The 21,058-nt window shown below is 35.0% G+C and overlaps 1 protein-coding gene across 2 annotated transcripts in view; it reads right to left on the bottom strand.

Annotated features, from left to right (window-relative positions):
- PPP3CA (protein phosphatase 3 catalytic subunit alpha) overlaps window positions 1-21,058 on the bottom strand; it is an 82,255-nt gene that overhangs the window by 57,470 nt on the left and 3,727 nt on the right. For both annotated transcript variants that reach the window (XM_017511350.2, XM_017511351.2), the window contains exons 2-4: window positions 15,400-15,511; window positions 14,170-14,315; window positions 9,176-9,315 (exon numbers count right to left, since the gene is read on the bottom strand). In XM_017511350.2, the coding sequence (XP_017366839.1) occupies window positions 9,176-9,315; window positions 14,170-14,315; window positions 15,400-15,511 (398 nt within the window). The remainder of the gene's footprint in view (window positions 1-9,175; window positions 9,316-14,169; window positions 14,316-15,399; window positions 15,512-21,058) is intronic.

The raw sequence follows: 21,058 nt of genomic DNA, 5'->3' as shown, positions 1-21,058 counted from the left end.
AGGAATTCATTTTGAAGAAAAGCTAGAAAATTTAAAAAAATATGCAATCAAATACTCAGCTTTTCAAAGAAATACCAACATTTTCCTCAGAAACCCAGAAAATACTTGAGTATGATCTAGATTCCCACTGTTGGTGAACTACCTACTTAGGATATACAGGAGTTTTTAATAGTATTAGAAAAGAGAAACAAAAAACTCTGTAACACTTTATGCTCTTCAATGGAAATGATCACAAACCACAAATGTTTAAGCTGAAAGGCACTGTGTACGTACACAGACACAGACACACACACACACGCGCGCACACACACACACACACACACACACACACAGAGAAAGGGAGAAGGACAGAGAGACTGGCAGGAAAGGCAGATTGCTAACAGCTAAACACCACAGAGATATGAAAAAATCAGTTATTCCTCAGTAATTTATCAGAGGCCTAGTGATGACTGTTTCATTTGTTAGAAGACACTATTAGCTACAGGGAGGTGTGGTATAAGTTCAAGACATGGTTTCCATCCTAAGGGTATTTATTATCTATATGGAAACATAAAACATTGTAAAAGAATTTTTATGAAACTACTGAAGAATAAAACACATCGCAGATAAAATAGAAGTTTTATAGAGACATCATAAAACAAAAAAGAAAGCATCTGAAATTAATCAGAGAAATCTTTTCAAAAATATCTTATATTTTGTTTTATATATAAATGAGAATGATGCAAGCAAACTGGTAGACAGGAAAGGTGTTAGAATTCTGTACAGAAAAGGGGGGGGATGATTGGAAGCTGAGGGAACATGAACAAAGGTAAGGAACGTAGAAAAGAAAAAAAATGTAATAAATGGCAGAAAAACGGGCTTGGCAATAGAGCAAACAGTTACTATTAGATTACTTCTGTTTATTCTCTTATATTTGTTTCTATATCATATTGAACTATATTTTAAAACTTGAATTAAATCTCCCAGATTTAAGATTCTATAGCCATGACATAGCTAGTGGGCATTATTAAATTTTTTTTTAACGCTTTTATGCTGTTATAGATACTTTCCCTGTGCAGTTTTTCCTCCTGGAAAGGTCTTCTTCTGCCAAGTCTTAGTTATCACCTATGAAGCATTCTTTTTAAGGCTAACTCACCTAAGGTGTACACAACTGCTGTATCCACTGTGTTCCCACAATATATGTATCTAACATATCACTTATGTTGTAGTATAAATTATGTTTATACTTCTGTGCTCCAGCAATAGTGAATGCCTTAGGAGAGGAACACTGCTCTTTCATTTTCATTTTCCTATCTTAAAGGCTTAGCAGCAATCTGTCAGTTTACTGGAGCTTACGCTCAATTGCTGACGTAGTCTTAACAGGGGCAGTCAAGCAGGTGAGAGATACAAAGGATTTCTTTCCCTCCTCCCCCCAAGCAGAGGCAGGCAGCCTGCAATCCCCTGCTAAGATAAGGGGAGGAAGCTACAACCTCTTTGGTGTCCTTATTCTCTTCCAGATCTAGTACTAGGGAAGCCCCTGCCCAACTGTTCAATACCTCTTTTGCTTCTTGGGGCCTGGGAATAGGTACTTAGTCCCAGGGTGTCCTGGGGCTACTTGGATGCTGTCAGGCCTACCTTTTCCTAGGACTTGTGGTGTTTCTTTTTTGCCCCAGGGTTCTTGATCTAATTTCATTTTTGCCCAATAGGGATCAAGTCCTAAGAGGCCAACTCTTCCTGCCAGATCTTTTGCAGAATTTAAGTTCTGGAGTGGCAAGCAATTTTTATTTAAGACAAAGTTTTTATTAAAGTAAAACTTCTATACAGAATAAGGTAAAAATCAACTTGATGATCTTTCATAAAGTGAACAGCCTTGGAACCTGCACTCAGATCAAGACACAGAACATTACCAAACCTCAGAAACTCCTCAACTCTCTCTTACTGTCACCTCCTCTCTACGGGTGACCACTATCCTGGCTTATAGCATGACAAATTAGTTTTCTCTGATGTTGAACTCTTATTTCAGTGGAATCACATAGTATATACTGGTCACTAACTGACTTCTTTCACTTGCCATTATACTTAGATCTTCATCCTTGTTATGTACAGTTTTGGTTAGCTCATTCTCATTTGCTGTATTTGGTTGTATAAACGTATTAGAATTTATTATTCGTTCTGCCAAACGGATATCTGAGTTTTCATTTCTTGGCTCTTGATTAATCTTGCACATGTCTTTTGATGCACTTATAGACACATTTCTAAAGGATATAAAATAGGAGTAGAATAGCTTGGTAATATGAACATTTAGTTTTTAACAGATAGTGAAGAAGCTAAATGTAATTTGGGAGTAGAAGTAAAGTAAGGTCAGGTCACCATCCCTGCAGAATTCCCTGTGTTACTTCCCATCATACTTTGATGATGCGCTGCTTTCCTGCCTGCCAAAATCCTCCCCAATGACTCTGGTTGGATATGTTCTATTAATATTTTAAAAGTCAGGTCTGCTAATGCCTTCATCATGAGTAGTTCCTTGAACCCTAATCCATCCCCGTTTGGGGTTAGGACACCCAACACAATCACTCATACACTCTCCCCCCACTTTCTCTGTATGTAATAGCCAGCACATTTATCATGGTGGCACTGTTCACTTTGCATTTTACTTGTCTGTTTCTGCTTCATGGTCTCTGCTACTAGACTGTCATTTTCTTGAAGGCAGGGACTCATCCATCTATAAAACTTAGTAGAGAGAATATACCACAGTAAGTGCTCAGCTACTGTGTATAAAATAATTGAATGACTGAAAACATTCTCAAAACAAAAAAACAAATCAAAACAAAAAAACCCAAGAATGGAACAGTATGCATTAGGCAGGGGAAGGAGGAAGGACACTAACGAAATTTGGAGCAGAGAGCTCAGATGTGATTTCAAGAGACTAAAAAGGAAGGTCTTGAACGCAGAGTGGGAAAGAGGAAAGGCAGCATAGTTTAGATGCTCGTGATATTACAAAGAGGTGATAACTGGTGGTGATTTCAATACAAGAGGAAAAAGCAAAGATACCTGCTAGTCTGCATGGCTGGGAGAATGAACAGTAAACAAAAAAGAAACAAACAAAAACAGGAGGAATTTTCAGTGAGGATTAAGCAAGTGGAAAAGTAAACAGGCCGTTTCAGGCAAGGTGAGTTTAGGTTAAGGTGAAAATGGAATACCTAGATAAGAATTTCCAGGAGACAACTAGACATACAGGAATTGAGCTCAGGGAAGATAAAGAGATGACGCGGGGGGGGGGGGGGGGAAGGGGGGGGGGGGGGGGGGGGGGGGGGTAGACATAGATTCAGTAATTGGGCATAGAGTTTACAGTTTATAGCGAATCTAGGGAAGTGGGTAGAGGTGAAGTTTCTAGGGGAAGGTGTGAAGAAAAAAAGTAAAAAAGCAGAAGGAAGACAAAAAAAGAGGCATCAGGAAGAGGCAGGGATCACCCTGATAAGTCAGAGGAGAATCAGGATATGTAAACAAGGAGGAACCAGAGGATTTCAAGATTGTAGGGGTTGATAAAAGTGTCAACTACTGCAGAGAAGCTGGGCATCCTGATAAGGCTGCTGATTTGTGAGCTGCCACCTGGAGCTTCCAAAACACTTCAAAAATCACTGTCAAGATACCCCTAAAATTTCAGAGCTTAGAGGAGCTTTAGGATGTCTAATTTAACTCGCTCATTTTGAAGCAAGGTAAACCCAGAAAACAAAGCTTATATGAGTCATCCAAGGCAGAAACACAAATTGATAACTGAAATGCCAAATCCAGCTGCTAGTTTTCATTGGTCTACATAAAATGAAAATTTGTCGTTATCCTCACTAATCTCCAGAATCTAACACTTGGCCTGCTCCAAGTATCTCAATTATCTGCCTGAACATTATAGGTATCTGAGTGTGCAAACTCTGGTCTAAGATAGTATTGGGGCAACATCATAGTTCTTATGGATTCTTTCCTCTCTGTCATATTGCCTATCTAACATAACTCAGGAACAGTGTTAATAAATTCTGACTGATGCATTTTTCTACATAACTTTATTTTATTTAAATGATGGTCCAGATGACATGTTAGACAGTGGATAGGGTGGCACAGCAAAGTAAACATGCAAACTACACATACAAATGTTAAATAAAACTGAGAGTTGTGGATCCAAATACCTGCCAATAACTCAAACTGGTAATTGCCACTAATTTTCTCTCCCAGTTTCATGGCTTGCTTGTGCCCATCTAGATCTACTTTACAAACCACAATCCCAGAGAACACCTTCAAACTTTCAAGATGGCACTAAAGTCAAAAGGATCAAAAAGCTGTAGGAGAATCAGAGACATTTTTCTCCTCCTTAGATAAAACATAATCCAGGCTGCTTTGTCATTTGTCAGTCTGTATACAGGCCACAGATTTAGATATTCAGCTATTAGATATTCACATAATCTGTACTTGCCATGGCTAAAAATCATTATTTACTAAGAATGTTTAATGAGACAAGTGAAATAATGATAATGTTGAAAACAAAAGAGAAAATGTTTAATTTTCTAATTATCCTCTATTATTAAAGATGGTAGACTTTATTCCTGACATAAACCCATCCGTGTCTATATATTTATAAAATAAAAAAGCCATAATATTATATAAGTTCAGTATGGGACTCTGCTTAGAATATAATTTGAACAGCGGACACAGAAAACTAGTAGAATGCTATTCTATTATTAATGCAACAGAACTCAATATCAAAATCAAGAGTTTGAATTTTGTTTCATATTATGCTACTGAAGTACAACTCAGTGATGTCAAACAGGTAATTTAAACATCCAAGGTATAACTAGAAAGTTAACACTAGCTTTGGAAAACTGAACACATGACTTTGATATACTTTAACAATACCAACTTTTCACTATTAAGTTTAAATATATTTTATAAAAAATTACTCTCAAATTAATTACTGAAAAGAAATTTTAGGCTTTTCAGATGCCATGCTTCTTTACTTCAGCCAAAACACATTCATCAAACCAAATTTCCAAAACATAGAAGTGAACTATAAATTTTTCAAATAAACATGCTTAGAATGTGTTAATATTCATATAAAGAAAACTATACTTTGAATGATGCTTTATAATGCACAAGATTTTCTATTCATCGACTTTAATTTCTCAATCACATCAACAGATAAAAAAAACTTTTTTCTCACATAAGAAAAACTTAGTATATTGAACAAGATGTCCTACTACTAAATAGACATCTGATCAATGTTTTACAAAAGGATATATGCTTACTCTAGAGACAGAAGATACATAGCTTGATGTGTTTTACAGAATTCTTCCAGCCTTGCCATTAGCTTAGCTGCCAGGCTGGAATTGGCCATTAACTTCAGGGAACATCAGGTTAGGTTTTTGTGTTTAATAATAATAATAATAAGAAGAAGAGGAGGAGGAGGGAAAACGAGGAGAGGAGGAAGTATTCTGGAATTTGAAGAAGTATTCTAAAATTTAAAATTTTTGACTTCTTCATAACCTCTTTTCTCTTTTACTCTGGCAATGTTCACATAAGCTGCATGTATAATGGTAAGAGACTTTAGTGAAACTGAGGATGATGAGCTGCGGGAAGATAAAACTGAGGTGACACAAGAGGAAAACGGTGAAATCATGCAGAAACCTAACTGTGCTGTAGATGCCTTTCTGAAGCGTTCTGAAGTGTCAAGGAATGGGTAAATCCCTAGCGATCTGTAAATGTAAAAATTGTTATAAAAATATTTTCAACTTGGCTTATCAAAGTCCTAAAAATAAATATACTATGGTTCGTATATACTGTAAAGCTATTCATTTTAATTTATACAGGAAGCCTGATAAACTTAAAAAAATGTAAGAATGACTTAAATATGATTCATTTAGCCAATGAAAAGTTGTTTTTTAAATTCAAGTTATGAAAACTGGTAAAACGTTAAAATGTGATTATATAATTGAATTAAAAAAATCAAGGTTGGTGTTGGATTTTTTGGGTACAGTTTTTGAAGCAGAATACATTTTCTAGTAAACCCTACCATCTTCTTCAGTAGACTCTTCACCCTCACATCACATGTAAATCTTTTCTGTCTTTTCTATTCTTCGCAGAAATTTTATATACAGGAATATCTCATTTTATTTCACTTTGCTTTTTGTTTTGGAGATATTCTGTTTTTTAAAAAAATGAGGGTTTGCGGCAAACCTACATTGAGCAAGTCAGTATATTAACACCATTTTTCCAAAAGCATCTGCTCACGTCACACCTGTGTCACATCTTGGTAATCCTTACAATATTAAAAACTTTTTCATCATTATTATATCTGTTATCATGATCTCTGATGTTACTATTATAATTATTTGGGTGCTGCCAACCACTCCCACATAAGATGGCAAGCTTAACTGATAAATGTTCATTGTGTTCTGACTGCTCTACCATCTGGCCAATCCCCTATTTCCCTCCATTTCCTCAGGTGCCCTTATTCTGTATAAGACAGCAATACTGAAATTAAGCCAATTAATAACCCTACAATAGCCTCTAAATACTCAAGTAAAAAGGAAAGTTGTACATGTCTCACCTTATATCAAAAGCTAGAAATGATTAAGCTTAGTAAGGAAGGCATAATGAGAGCTGAGACAGGCCGAAAGCTGGGGCTCTTGCGCCAACAGTTGGCAAAGCTGTGAATGCAAAGGAAACGTTCTTGAAGGAAATTAAAAGCACTACTCCAGTGAACCCACAAATGATAATTGAAGCCATCTTATTGCTGATATGGAAAGAGTGTATTAATGGTCTGAATAGAAGAAGATCAAATCAACCACAACACTCCATTCAGCCAAAGTCTAATCCAAAGCAAGACCTTTACTCTCTTCCATTCTCTGAAGGCTAAAAGAGGTAAGGAAGCTACAGAAGAAATGTTTGAGGCTAGCAGAGGTTGTTTGGTTCACGAGATTTGAGGAGCAAGCACAAGGTGAAGCAGTGAGTGCTGGTGTAGAAGCTGCAATATATTATCCAGAAGATTTGCTTAATCTAACTGATGAAAGCAGCCACAATGAACAACAGATTTTTCAATGGACAAAAAGCCTTCTACTGGAAGAAGATACTAGCTAAGACTTTCATAGCTAGAGAATAGAAATCAATGCCTGGCTTCAAAGGAAAGGCTGACTGACTCTCGCGAGGGGCTAATGCAGCTGGTGACTTTAAGTTGAATCCAATGTTCATTTACCATTTTCAAAATTCAAGAGCTCTTAAAAATGATGCTAATTTTACTCTGCCTGTGCTCTATGAGTGGAACAATAAAGCTTGGATGGGCCAGGCACAGTGGCTCACACCTGTAATCCCAGTACTTCGGGAGGCTGAGGTGGGCGGATCACGAGGGTGAGGAATTTGAGACCAGCCTGGCCAGCATGCTGAAACTCCATCTCTACTAAAAATACAAAAATTAGCTGGGTGTGGTGGCAAGTACCTGTAATCCCAGCTACTCAGGAAGTTTTGGCAGGAGAATCACTTGAACCCGGGAGGCAGAGGTTGTAGTGAGCCAAGATCACGCCACTGCACTCCAGCCTGGGCAATCGAGTGAGACTATGTCTCAAAAAAAAAAAAAAAAAAAAAGAAAAAGGCTTGATGAAACACATCTGTTTACAGCATGGTTTACTGAATATTTTAACTTCACTCTTAAGTCCTACTGCTCCAACAAAAGGCTTCCTTTCAAGATATTATTGCTCACTGATATCACACTTGGTGACTGAAGAGCTCTGAAGGAGGAGTACTAAGAAGATTAATGTTATTTTCATGCCTAATAACATAACATCCATTCCACAGACCACAGATAAAGGAGTAATTTCAAAGTTATCAGAAGTTTGGATGAAATTGACTCAAAACCTCATGGCTGACTCTAAACCAGGAAGGAACTGCAGATGTAGTAGAAATAGCAACAGACTTAGAATAAGAACAGGTGCTTCTGCCGGGCATGGTGGCTCATGCCTGTAATCTCAGCGTCTTGGGAGGTCGAGGCGGACAGATCACTTGAGGTCAGGAGTTCGAGACCAGTCTGGCCAACATGGTGAAACCCCATCTCTACAAAAAATACAAAAATTAGCTGGGTGTGGTGGCATGCACCTGTAATCCCAGCTATTTGCGAGGCTGAGGCATGAGAATTGCTTGAATCTGGGAGGAAGAGGATGCAGTAAGTCAAGACTGTGCCACTGCATTCCAGCCTGGGCAATAGAGTGAGACTCTATCTCAAAAAAAAAAAAAAAAAAAAAAAAAAGAAGCCTGAAGTTGTGACTGAATTGCTGTAATCTCATAATAAAACTTCAATGGGTAAGGAGTTAGGTACTTTGTATAGATGAGCAAAGAAAACGTTTGTTTTTTTTGTTTGTGTTTCTTAAGATGGAATCTACCCCTGGTGAAGATGCTGTGAACATTGCTGAAATGACAATGAAAGACTTAGAATATTACATCAACCAAGTTTATAAAGCAGGATCAGGGTTTGAGAGGACTAAATCCAATTTTCAAAGAAGTTCTACTGTGGGGAAAAATGCTACAAAACCCATCACATGCTACAGAGAAATATTTTGTGAAAGGAAGAGTCAATTAATGCAACAAACTTCATTGCTCTCTTTGTTTTAGAAATTGCCACAACCACTCCAACCTTTTGTAACCACCACCCTGATTAGTCAGTAACCATTAGCATCAAGGCAATACCCTTCACTAGCAAAAAGATTATGACTAGCTGAAGGCTCAGATGATGAGCATTTTTTTTTAGCAATGAAGTATTTTCTGATTAAGGTATATACATCTGTGTGTTTTTTTCTTAGATATAATGCTATTGTACACTTAATAGACTACAGTATAGGGTAAACATAATTTCTACATGCATTGGAAAACCAAAAAAATAATGACTTGCTTTATTGCAATATTTGCTTTATTGCAGTGAGAATCAAACTCATATCTCCAAGGTATATCTGTATATGTATACATATATATTTGACATTTATTTATTCACTTATTTATATTTTCATTTTATAAATACTAAGAATCCATTTGAATAAGACTTTCAAAGTGAGCCTTTCATTATAATAAAGAAGTTATACAAACATTATAAATAAATCAAACACATGGACTGACAAATCCTGGCATTATGAAGAAAACCTGTTCAGGATAGCAAGCTCTCTATTCTCACCTGTAGAAGTACGAACATCCCCTGACTGTGTTGTGAGTGAAATGTTCCTGAGTCTTCTCATTTCCAAAATCTTCCAGGGGGTCTGACCACAGGATATCACACATAGGTCCATATGCAGGTGGTTCTTTGAATCGGTCTAACTAAGAAAAATAGAAGACAGAGAGCGAAATACTAATCTTTGGAAACTTAGAATTCTGACAATAAGAGAAACAAGCACTGTGAAGAATGCGTCCTCTTCTCCCCAGCTACATTTCGGGGTGAAATGTCCTCTATCTCTCTCTCTTCCTGTCCTTCTTCCTCCTCATTTTCATATCTTTCCTCTCTCTCTCCAAATTTCTTTCCCACTTCCTTCTGATAAGATCATTTAGTATCTACCTTAATCTCACACTTTACCTCCCTCCTGTCTCTATTATCTCTAGATTTTGCAGTTTCTCTTTTCTCCTATTCTACCTTTCATCCTTCTCTCTCCTTACTTAATCTATCCAAGTGTTTTTGTCATTACCAGTTATTATGATGCTACTTCTGTTTCATTTATTGAGGAAAGACTTTTACTTTTGTTGGGGAAATTCCTATTACTTCCTCAACTGAACTATGATTTAGAAGTCCGGATGGAAAACAATTCCTAGCTTTTTTTTTTTTTTTTTTGAGACGGAGTTTCACTCATGTTACCCAGGCTGTAGTGCAATGGCGCGATCTCGGCTCACTGCAACCTCCGCCTCCTGGGTTCAGGCAATTCTCCTGCCTCAACCTCCTGAGTAGCTGGGATTACAGGCACGCACCACCATGCCCAGCTAATTTTTTGTATTTTTAGTAGAGACGGGGTTTCACCATGTTGACCAGGATGGTCTCGATCTCTTGACCTCGTGATCCACCCGCCTTGGCCTCCCAAAGTGCTGGGATTACAGGCTTGAGCCACCGTGCCTGGCAACAATTCCTAGTTTTTATGCTTATGTTATATATATATATGTATAGTAAAAGCCATCTTTTCTCAAAATCATGTTCTTAAATATATATATATTTAAATATGTTCTTAAATATATATATATTTAAGAACATGATTTTGAGAAAAGGTGGCTTTTACTTTAAAAGTAGCCACTTGCTATATGATATTTTAGATATTCCTTCATTATGGGCTATCTAGGTTTCTAATGATAAAGTACAAGCTTACTGTAGTTGACTGTAGTGGACACAAATATAAGTAATGATAAGCAGTAAAATAAAATCAAATTTAGCTGGTCATTCTTAAGTTCACATTTCTAAGCCTTATCATTTTACCTGAAACCTTCATATGAAATCAATTTGCCAGCTATAAATGTTTAGTGAAGTCATATTTCAATTTTAAAAGGTGCATTTAGAAGGCATATGAAAAATACAGTCACTGGAAAAAACATATCATGATCAATTTTAAACACTTTAGTTTATCCTGATTTAACTACAACTGAAGGATCTTTGGTGAATCAGCAGATATTATAAAGGCTCTTGAATAAAAGCATACAAAAGCTATGAAAACCTATTAATAATTGATATTCTTCACATTTATATTTAAAAAATCCAATATAGACAAGTGAATATATTTGGCTGACAACTAATCAAATTGTCTATTTTGTTTCCTGGGACATACATTTTATTTTTTCTGAGTAATGGTTTTCCTGCACACTACTTTTTATTAGTGTCTACAGAGAATGAGGAAATATTTTACATCTTCGACAACCAAAGAAAAACTTCAGTAAAACAAAACTCTATATTTCAACCATTATGTTAGCCATAAAATTTAATTGCAAACTTAAACTTGTTGAAGACATTTAAATAATTTAGACTTTTGAAACAATACATTAAAAAAATAATAATACTTGTCCCTAAAAGTACAGAACTTCTTTCTGAAAAATAAGAGCTTATTAAGGGTAGGACAGCAGAGGAGGGGAAAATTTTTGATTAATATGAATCCCCAACTAAAGGTCTGCAAAGCAGCCAGAATATAACATTTACTCTGGAAAAAGTATAAAGTATATTTTAAAGTATCACTGACAGTAAAAATAAACAAATACAAAAACACTTGAATTGATATATGGCAAAATGAAAACCTAAAAATCACTTTCTGGTTATGTGCAGAGCTTAATGATATGTATGAAAATTGAATATAGCATCTAAAATATGTTGAGAAGTAAGTCCTAAGGTTGTTAGGTGATATTTTAAAAAATCTATTTAATTTATGATATGAAGTTTATTTATTTCAAAAAAAGTCCACCAGATTACAGAAGAATGAGCTGGTTACATTCATGCAGAAGGAAACACTTTTTTTTTGAGATACAGTCTTGTTCTGTCACCCAGGATGGAGTGCAGTGGCTTGATCTCGGCTCACTGCAACCTCCACCTCCCGGGTTCAAGCGATTCTCCTGCCTCAGTCTCTGAGTAGCTGGGATTACGGGAGTGCACCACCATGCCCAGCTAATTTTTGTATTTTTAGTTGAGATGGGGTTTCACCATGTTGGTCAGGCTGGTCTCGAATTCCTGACCTCTTGATCCGCCTGCCTCGGCCTCCTAAAGAGCTGGGACTACAGACCCAAGGCAATGCACCCAGCCCAGAAAGAAACAATTTTATACTGAATTAGCATCACATCTCTAATGTACTTTAAATATAGAACAAAGACCAATACTCTATGCTCTACAGGACACCAGAAATAAGTGTGAAATAATGTCTTGCAAAAATGAACACAAAGACACAGAGCAACAAAGTTTATTTATTGTGCTTTTGCATGAATTTTAAAATAAAAAGCATGCATTTTCTTTCCAATAGGAAAGTAAATACATTATTTTTATACTTGAACACTTGAACCTCAATGAGTATTAAGAAGAACTTGAATGTTTTATTTTACCTAAACATAGTTTTTCTCTAAAAGCTAATGACTTTAAGAGAATACTGAGTTCATGGTAGTAGACATTTATGGTATGTAAACACATTCCTAATTTACTGAAGTATTTTCTCAAAGCCATGAGTTTCATGAACAAAAATATTAAAGAAGCACTATAAATGAGAGTCATAGGAAAATGGTTATTTTTTTTGTAGTAGAGGTTTACAGCCTTTTTGCTGGTGATTGTGTCTTAAACAAAATATTCCAATAGCCCTATCCTTTCTGTTTATTCTCTACAGTATAGAACTCTATTCAGAATATCAGTTCTGTTCAAATAATGAAAACACTGTTTTGAGCAAAGTTTTCACTAATACCCCTTTTAAGGAGGACACTCAGTAAGTTTCTCATCTTCTATCCGAGGTCATGAAATTTGATCAAGGCAAGAGAATAAAACATAAATGCATGTCTTTGATGCCCAACATTTGCTAACAAAAACTACTGCACTTACTTGTAATTTGACATTTTTCATTTTCCAAAACTATTTAAGTAGTGGTTATCAGGTTAATATGATACATGGATACATGAATAGATAAAATATTTGCTTTCCTTCTCCACTGAACACGAGGAGAAAATATTGTAATAATTTACTAACTTAAGGCAGCTGTAAATGTTATTCGGCATATAGACTTCTAAGACTTAATTAGCAATCAAGTTTCCAAACTCTGAAGAAATGGAAAAAATAGTTAAATGGCAATCAATAAACAAGTGACACCAAGGGAGTCTTTGTATGAATGCCCTTAAAGATAAGTAAGATCAAGAATCTGAATTGTGTCCGTGGTTACTCTTAAATGAACCTATACTTAAGAAATAAACTCTGTACACCTTGAGATTATAGAATATCACTTATTTGAAGCCAAAGTCTACCTGTAAGACATTAGGCTTAAATAAATACTTAGTATGCATGTTTAGAACAAATATTCCAATCTTTATAGTTCAAATACATTAATTTAGAACAATGTGACCAATTTATTCTTATCAGAATTACTAGTGAAGATAATAATAAAAGGCTAGAATTATTTCCTTATCTCTATTCTATGGGATAAGTGCAAGCATATTTTCTTAGGTCTCTAAAAGTATACGAAAGAAGATAAATACAGTTTTCAACCATTATAATTCCTCCAGAAAAAAACTGACTTAGATTTCCTAGATAGAAAGCCTGGTGACAAGAACAACTTTTCAATAACATATATTATAAATATTGATGTGAATAAATTATCATACTTTAAAATAACTCCAAGTAATATTATTTTAAAATGACCTAAGAAAACATTTACATTGCTTTCTCTCTTTGGCAATTTTGGCACCAAGAAATATACACTGAGATTTTTCATTACTCTCTATTTTTTTCCCTTACATCATTGCAATCATCAGAGTTAGAAACACAACCAAAGAAATAAAAGATTGTCTACTGTACTACATAAAACTATCCCATGTTATTAGATTTACTCAAGAAAAAGACACAATCCACTTCCACATTCAATGTAACTCATCTTTTTGCTGGTTTAAACAACTGTTAATAGTCAATGCTAAACTATAGTAATTCTTAAAAACTTCTTCAAAATACTTCTTATAAAGTTCATTGTTTTCCACCTAGCCATTCAATAAAATTGATAGAATATTATCATTGTCCTTGTTAGATTGCTACTTAAAAGTTTTAAGTTGTAACAAATAGTAGATTTTAAAAACACCAGAAAATGAACACAGTTTAATGGTCATGTTATGATATTTTCCCAAGGGCAAAGCAACATTTCTAGCATAATACATCAAGAATATACAATGGATTGTTTAAAAAAAGCCAAATGGAAATGATAAGGCATATTTTTTTAGAGGTCAAATATTTTATATTTCCAAAGACACATGTCAGACAGTAAGACCAAACCTGAAGTTGTAGAGATAAAAACTCTTCCAATTACAAACATATCTTCCTTTCTTGATAAAAATTTAACACAAAGAAGAGATTTGTGACCACTTTAAATCATTTTAACTCAAAAGGATAAAGTTAGTGACAAAGGTAGGGTAATTAATGTCTTCTATTTATTATAGTAGCACACGAAATAATTAAACATGAAAAATAACGAAACTTACTTTTCTGATATCATCTAAAGTGTTAATCTCTGGAGACAAGCCACCGTGTACACACAGGAACTGCTGGTTCATCAGGGCAGCCAGGGGAAGGCAGTCAAAGGCATCCATACAGGCGTCATATACGCGTTCTGAATACTTTATTTTACCTTTTAGAAGTGATACAAAAAATACTCATGATATATACGCAGGATCATTTCATTGAAATAGTTTTGGTTTTTTTGAGAAGTTTTATTGTTAGGACCATATTATTAACACAAAAGAACACACTGCAAAATTCTAAAACATAATTAAGATTTTTTTGAAACTAACATATTAATCTACTGTTTCCTGTTTTTGTCATTCATTCATATTTTATAATTTTCATAACTTTTTGTATAGCAAGAGAATTTGTATATACATTCTGGCTATTTATCTGCAGATGTCTCACCATAAAAATGTGCATGAACAACTGGAAGATCAACAGAAAAACAGCCATAAAGCTGCTTGATATCCCCTAATAATTTTGTAGTAAAGCAGATGGCAAGGCATTTTCTAAAGTTGTTTCTATCTCATTGCACATTGTTTTTCCCATGACTTATATCTAATGTTTTAAGAGGAGAAGTCTTTATGCTCCATTGAATAAAGGACTAAATGAAAAAGAAAAATACCGATATGTATAGAGAGATTCTCTGGCCTTCCATTTAACTGTATTTATATATGAAACGAAAATGTAATGTTTTATATACCTATGTAAGATTCAGTGAACAATAAAGAAAATTGTAAGGAGGAAAAAAATTTTTTAAAAGTACTCCACACTCCTAGTGTCTATGTCTAAAGAATGATGTCATCTTCAATTTTATAAGACTCACTAGAAGCTAGCATTTATTGGGTCCAAAACAGAGGAATAGGGTTGAATTTGCCTTCCATTTGCGTTTCTTGAGTAATGTGAGATTAATAGATAGAATTATTGTTCTGAACAGTAGTATCCCTAAATCACTTGTTTCTTAGGATAAATTATACAAATCTTAATTAGAATTCTTCAACCACTTTATAGAGAAGTTCTAGTTTACAAACAAATTCTGGATTCTCATAAATGTCCTTGCTTAGAAAGAAATATAGGACGATACAAAAGAGTGTCACTTTAAGTTTTTGCCTTTTAGGCAATGGATTATATTGTATGTATATTAGTATTGATTAAAATTACTGTTTAGCACATATAGTGTTAAAGGAAGGAGCTTGACGTATACTTACATTCTTGTTTAAATGTGAAATACTCTGTTAGATGTCTACATTCATGATTTCCACGAAGTAAAAACAGTGTTTTGGGGTAAAGAATTTTCAAGGCCCACAAATACAGCACACACTGAGAAAAATAAAAATCATATAAAAATAAATATTCTTTCCTTAATACTTATGCATTTCATTGTTCACATATCATAAAGACATGAATAAAATGTGTTACCATGACCAAAAGTCCCCCGAAAAACTGGACCTTAGTAGAAAAGACACAATCAAACAGAAAACATTACTTTGGTAAAAAGCCAAGGCCCATCTACACCTAAAACATACATACGCACACTGAGGATCACATATCACAAGAAAACAACAGACTACATATGGTCAATAAAAGGAGAATTATGTGACCTGAGGAAGTGGGAGTCAAAAAAGAAAAATGAAAGAGGAAGAAGCTAAAATAAGCTAGAAATAAAAATATGCTAGTGTAAAAGCATGATAAGAAATACTGGTATGTGTAGTGAGATTCCCTGACTTTCAATTAAATTTATGTATAAATCAGAAACTTAAGATTTATATACCAAAGACGCTGACAGAAAAGATAATATGTTGGGAGAGAGAAGAAGCAGTGAACTAGAGATGGAGAAAAGTAATAGAAAACAGAGACACAGTTCAGGTTAGGCTGAGCTTGTCAGTGCTTTGCTCCCCCTTTTTGTTGTACTTTATCTTTCCAATTCTTCCATTTCTGTTACCTGATTTTTAAAAATAATTAGCTTTATAAGGGGAAGTGACTTTATTTTACTTATTAATTTCATAAGGTATAGGAAAAGCACATTTCATATACCTTGAAACTCTCAGCTGGGTTACTTGGGCCTTGCAGTCTATAAAATTGACGGTCAATTATGCATTCACCAAGCTGGGAATACATCTACATTTGACGTAGTCTTCCTGGAATGAGCAGTAAGACAACTGGAATACTCAAGTATTAACGCCAGTAATTCGTTAACATCAACTGACATTTGTTAAGAACCCATAGAGAACAGAAAACTAAGCTTTGAAAAACAAGTGTGCTTTATATCCTCATAAAACCTATATTCCAAAAGTAAAGCTAAGAAGATACAGAAACCACAAATATTGAGATAAGTCTAATTCCAGTTACTCAAATCTGAAACCAAAATCAATGAGATTTATACATTAATAATTGGCTTTCCAATACAGTAGACAGCCTGGATAATATCTACAGGGTAAAGCTGCTATTTGTAGTACTACTTGTAAAGAGTAATCATCTCTTTTAGCTTATATGATAATTCATGACATGAGTGAGAACTAATTATATTTGACTATACAGACCAAGTTTTGGAGAAAATACTAATTATCAGAAAAAAATGTCTATTATTTTGTTGTTCAAGCAAGATCTCTATGTAATTATGTTTGAAGTAAACAAAATAATAGGTTGACATTAAATTATATATGTTACTTTAATTAACTTTCTAATTACCACTTTCTGATTATAGTTATTAACTAAAGTTCAAGTGACTAATAATATTAATATGTCTGTATTGACCATATGGCATGCACAAGTGATCCTTGAAGCATCATGATCTGTTGATGTGTGTAAAGTTTCCTGTTACCTTAGCGAGCAGTCCGGTAGCTTAATGAGTCTCTGCTACAGATCAGGTTTTATAGCTGTACTTACGTATTTCAATAAAAAGAATTTGTATTACTCAAGCTTATCTCACATTTCAGAGAAGACAGTCATAAACTACTATTAATGTCAATGAGAGGATTGTTCCCAATTTAAAATGTATGAGGCTGTACCCTAAACTGAAGGTAATATATGTATTTTTCCAAATTGGTTGTTAATTTAGGATGTCTAGTTTCAAATACGAATGGATATGAAAACTGCTTTAAGATACATTTGAATGTTGAAATTGCTATTTTGCATATATTTTATATATTTTATTTACATGCTGGGGGAGAGAATACATGTTTTGAAGGCAGTTAGGCTACTTTTATTAGAGTTTTTTTTTTTTTCTTTTAGAAAAGTATAACATATCCAGTGAAATGTCCGTAACTGAAATCACAGTTTAATTAATTTTTAGACATATCCCATGAAACCACTACCCAGATACAGTTATATTTCAGCCTCAGAAGGCTCCTTTCAGCCTCCTCCTAGTCAATATTCTTTTAAAAATATCATTATAATTCTGATTTCTTTAGATCAGTTTTGCCTGTAAAAATGTGTTTTAAAGCAAAGCTCTACCTCTCCAATTGAAATCTAAACTGCAACTTGTTAACCACACTGAAATACCACCAGAGGAATCACATTCTAGGACCCACATTTTCTTTTTTTTTTTTTGCTATCTGTTAAAGACCTTTTTTGACATTAGCATGCAGCTTTATCCCTCCAGTCTTAATTACCACAGTTCTTTCATAACTGAAACCTCAAGGTGGGATATATAAATGCATGATGCTAAATATTTCTATCCTATATATTTATACCTTTTAAATGATGCAACAAACATTTAATGTCTATTATTATTTAACGGATATAAAGCACCTAGTATATGGTAGGAGTTAAGGAAATACTAGTTCCCTTTCTGTAAATGAAAAAGAGGGAAAGAAAGGAGGGAGGGAGGCAGGGAGAGGAAGGAAGGAGGAAGGAAGGAGGAAGGAAGGAGGAAGGAAGGAGGAAGGAGGGAGGAAGGAAGAGAGTCAGGGAGAAAGGAAGGGAGGGAGGAAGGAAGAAAGGGAGGAAGGGAAGGAGAGGATAGGGCAGAAGGGGGAGGGGAGGGGAAGGGAAGCAGAGGAGAAGAGAGAAAGAGAAATAGAAGGCAGAGAAAGAGAGAGAGAAAAAGAGAAAATATAACTCAATCTAAATTCTTGGCTCAAAATACCCTAAAAATGAGTCTTTTCACATTTTATTTCCTTCTCCCCTGTGACAAGAATAAAATATCTTCTCAAACATGGACTAAAACCACAAATGCAGCCAATATGGAAGAAGTGGCATGGTAAATGAAAGGGCAAGGGTGGACTGGAGGTGGAGCCCTGCCAGCCTTCTCCCTCAACATCTGGTGGGAGAGAGCTGCCAAGTACAACACTGTCTTGCCGGCGACTATTTTACCATCTAAAGCTCTAACATTCTGTAGAACTGAAGATCTTCAGCAAATCATAACCTGATAGTTTTTAAAAAGGGAAAGTCTTGTGTAAAAAAATCATAATAAATGAAAGCAGTGAAATACAATTAGTTACTTGTTTATTTTTGTCTATGTGGTATCAGATGGCTAATTTGAATCAAATTTTCACTGAATTAATTGCTTAAGGTAGAAACAAAGGGCTGTGTCACACTGGCCTTTTCTGCATGGTGAGATGTAAATGAGGTGCACTCATCACTTCAACTGGACCCCACTGTCTTTCTATTCTGACTCTTAATTAAACAAATAGGTACACTTTAAGGTTAGTTTACACTACTCAATATGAAAGATTGAGCATCCTCTATTTTTAAAATCAATTTTTGCCACAGACATAGCTTTTTCCTGTTTAATTTTTTCCTATCTTCCCCAATGAAGCAGCACTAAGAATATAATTTTCTTCGTTAGTTTAATTGGTTCACTGATAATAATAGTGCAATGATTTACTTTGTAATTTATGCTTTTAATGATAAGTATTCTTGAAAATTGCATAGAGAAGTAAAGAAGGATGTAAAAGAGGAAGCAAGGAAGTAAAAAGAAAATATACAGCTTTAGGTATAATCAGCTCTTTAAAGTAACTATTTGTGCTGTGAGACATTCCAATCAAAAGTTCTGCCTCTCAATCATTGGACAATGAAGTGAAGGATGTGCATCAGTTGGGAAAAGATCCAAACTCCTCAAATGTCAAATGTAGCTCCTCTAAGGCATCACTTGCCTGCTCTGACAAGCACGTAGATAGGCAGGAGCGGAACAGCAATGCACTATAAAGATGACTGGCTCCAGGGAGACAGCCAGGCAATTTCTTCCTCATGTCTGTGGCATTGCTCTGTCACCTAACATCTCTTGTTGTGCCACCTGCTTGTTATTCTTAAGCAGATGCATGGAACACTGCACGGCTTGCTGTGGTTCATTCTGGTCTACAGATTTACAGCTAATAAACCTAACAACTCTTCACAGTTAAACGTGCTTGAGGCCTGGAGTTGAGATCTGGATATAAGCTGAGAAGCCAGCTCACTGCAAAGCTCAAGTCAGTGCAGTGCAAAAAGACTAGAAAGGGAGTTTGTGGAAGTGAATAGAAGTAAACAGCTGTGTGTGCCTGTTTGCAATTAAGTTTCTCCTTGGGTTCTCAGAGAAACACAGCCACAGACCTATATATACACATATGCTTGATCAAAGAGATTAGGTAGTGTAATGCAATCATTGGAAAGGGCAGTATTTGGTGTAAGACAAATTATTACGCAAAACAAAATTACCTCTTTCATCACTACTAAAAAGCTTGCTTGTCTTATTTGGGCTAACTTTGTGGGAAATGATTTCTAATTTTGGCAAAAGGAGAAGACTGGGGTCGGGGTAATGCATAAAATGAGCTCTATGTACTGCCCAGAGCACATTACCTAGTGCTTACAAATATACCCAGCGGAGACTGTTTGAAATCCGAAATCATCCTTCAAAGCTGACTTGGTAAAAATTAAACTAAAGTGCTCCCCTTTGCCCAGAGGATAGTCAAAGGAGAATACATGCGGTGGAGCCCTGAATTATTGAGAAGAATTGAGATCCTTTTGAAGCCTGTTAGAATAATACACGCTGGAAAACGGAGCTTTTATTTTAGGATTTTTCTTAAACCAACAGTATCATACTCACAAAGAACACTTTATACTTAATGCTTTGATCTTCAGATTATATAGACAAGGAGAGGGTTGTGTGTACGTGTTTGTACATGCATAGGTAAGTATAATAGTGTGTACCAGTTTCTGCATTATTGATTTTATTTTTATTTTTTTGTTGGTGCTCTGTGGTACATCTAATGAATATACTATGGTAAAAGCCTGGGGTTAGTGGAAGAACACAGGCTTTGAATACAAGCACTGCCATTTACCATGTGCGACCTTCGAGACCCAGTTTCTGCACTCATAAAAGGAACATATTCACATGTTCCTCCTAAAGCTGTCAGGAGTAAGTGAGATCATTTAAACCATGAAACAATAGCATTTACAACATGCTAACAATGTCAGTTTCCTTAATCCATGATAAAAAAAATCCTTATTTTCAGTAGGTACACTTTATATAAATGTCCATTTTAATTTACATATATCAATGAGCCATTCCAAAGCCCCACAAAGGTCACAGTATAATCAAAATGGAACATTTCATATATGAGACATTTTGTCATTTTTGTAAGTATGTGGCAAGTCCCTGGGCTGTAGTTTTAGACTCTTGAAATTTAATTAAAGAGCTGTTTTTGAAAATGAGGACTCCAATAAATGTATCTTACAACTTTTAAATGCCCCATAATTCCTACATTTGATATGTCACTAACATCCAGTTTGATCCTTTGCTTGAATTTCAAAAGGGGCATACTATACAAAACAGCAAATTTCATAGTTCAAATATATAGATTAATTGTACACTTTAAATAAATCTGATGAGGAAGAAATTAGTGATTACTGCTTCTTAACGTCTTTTTTTTTTTTTTTTTTTTTTTTTTT

This window comes from Cebus imitator, unplaced genomic scaffold, assembly GCF_001604975.1.
Source record: "Cebus imitator isolate Cc_AM_T3 unplaced genomic scaffold, Cebus_imitator-1.0 Scaffold447, whole genome shotgun sequence".
Classification (NCBI taxonomy): domain Eukaryota; kingdom Metazoa; phylum Chordata; class Mammalia; order Primates; family Cebidae; genus Cebus; species Cebus imitator.
Note: the sequence above shows the minus strand (reverse complement) of the source record. Positions and strands in the feature narration are given on the sequence as shown.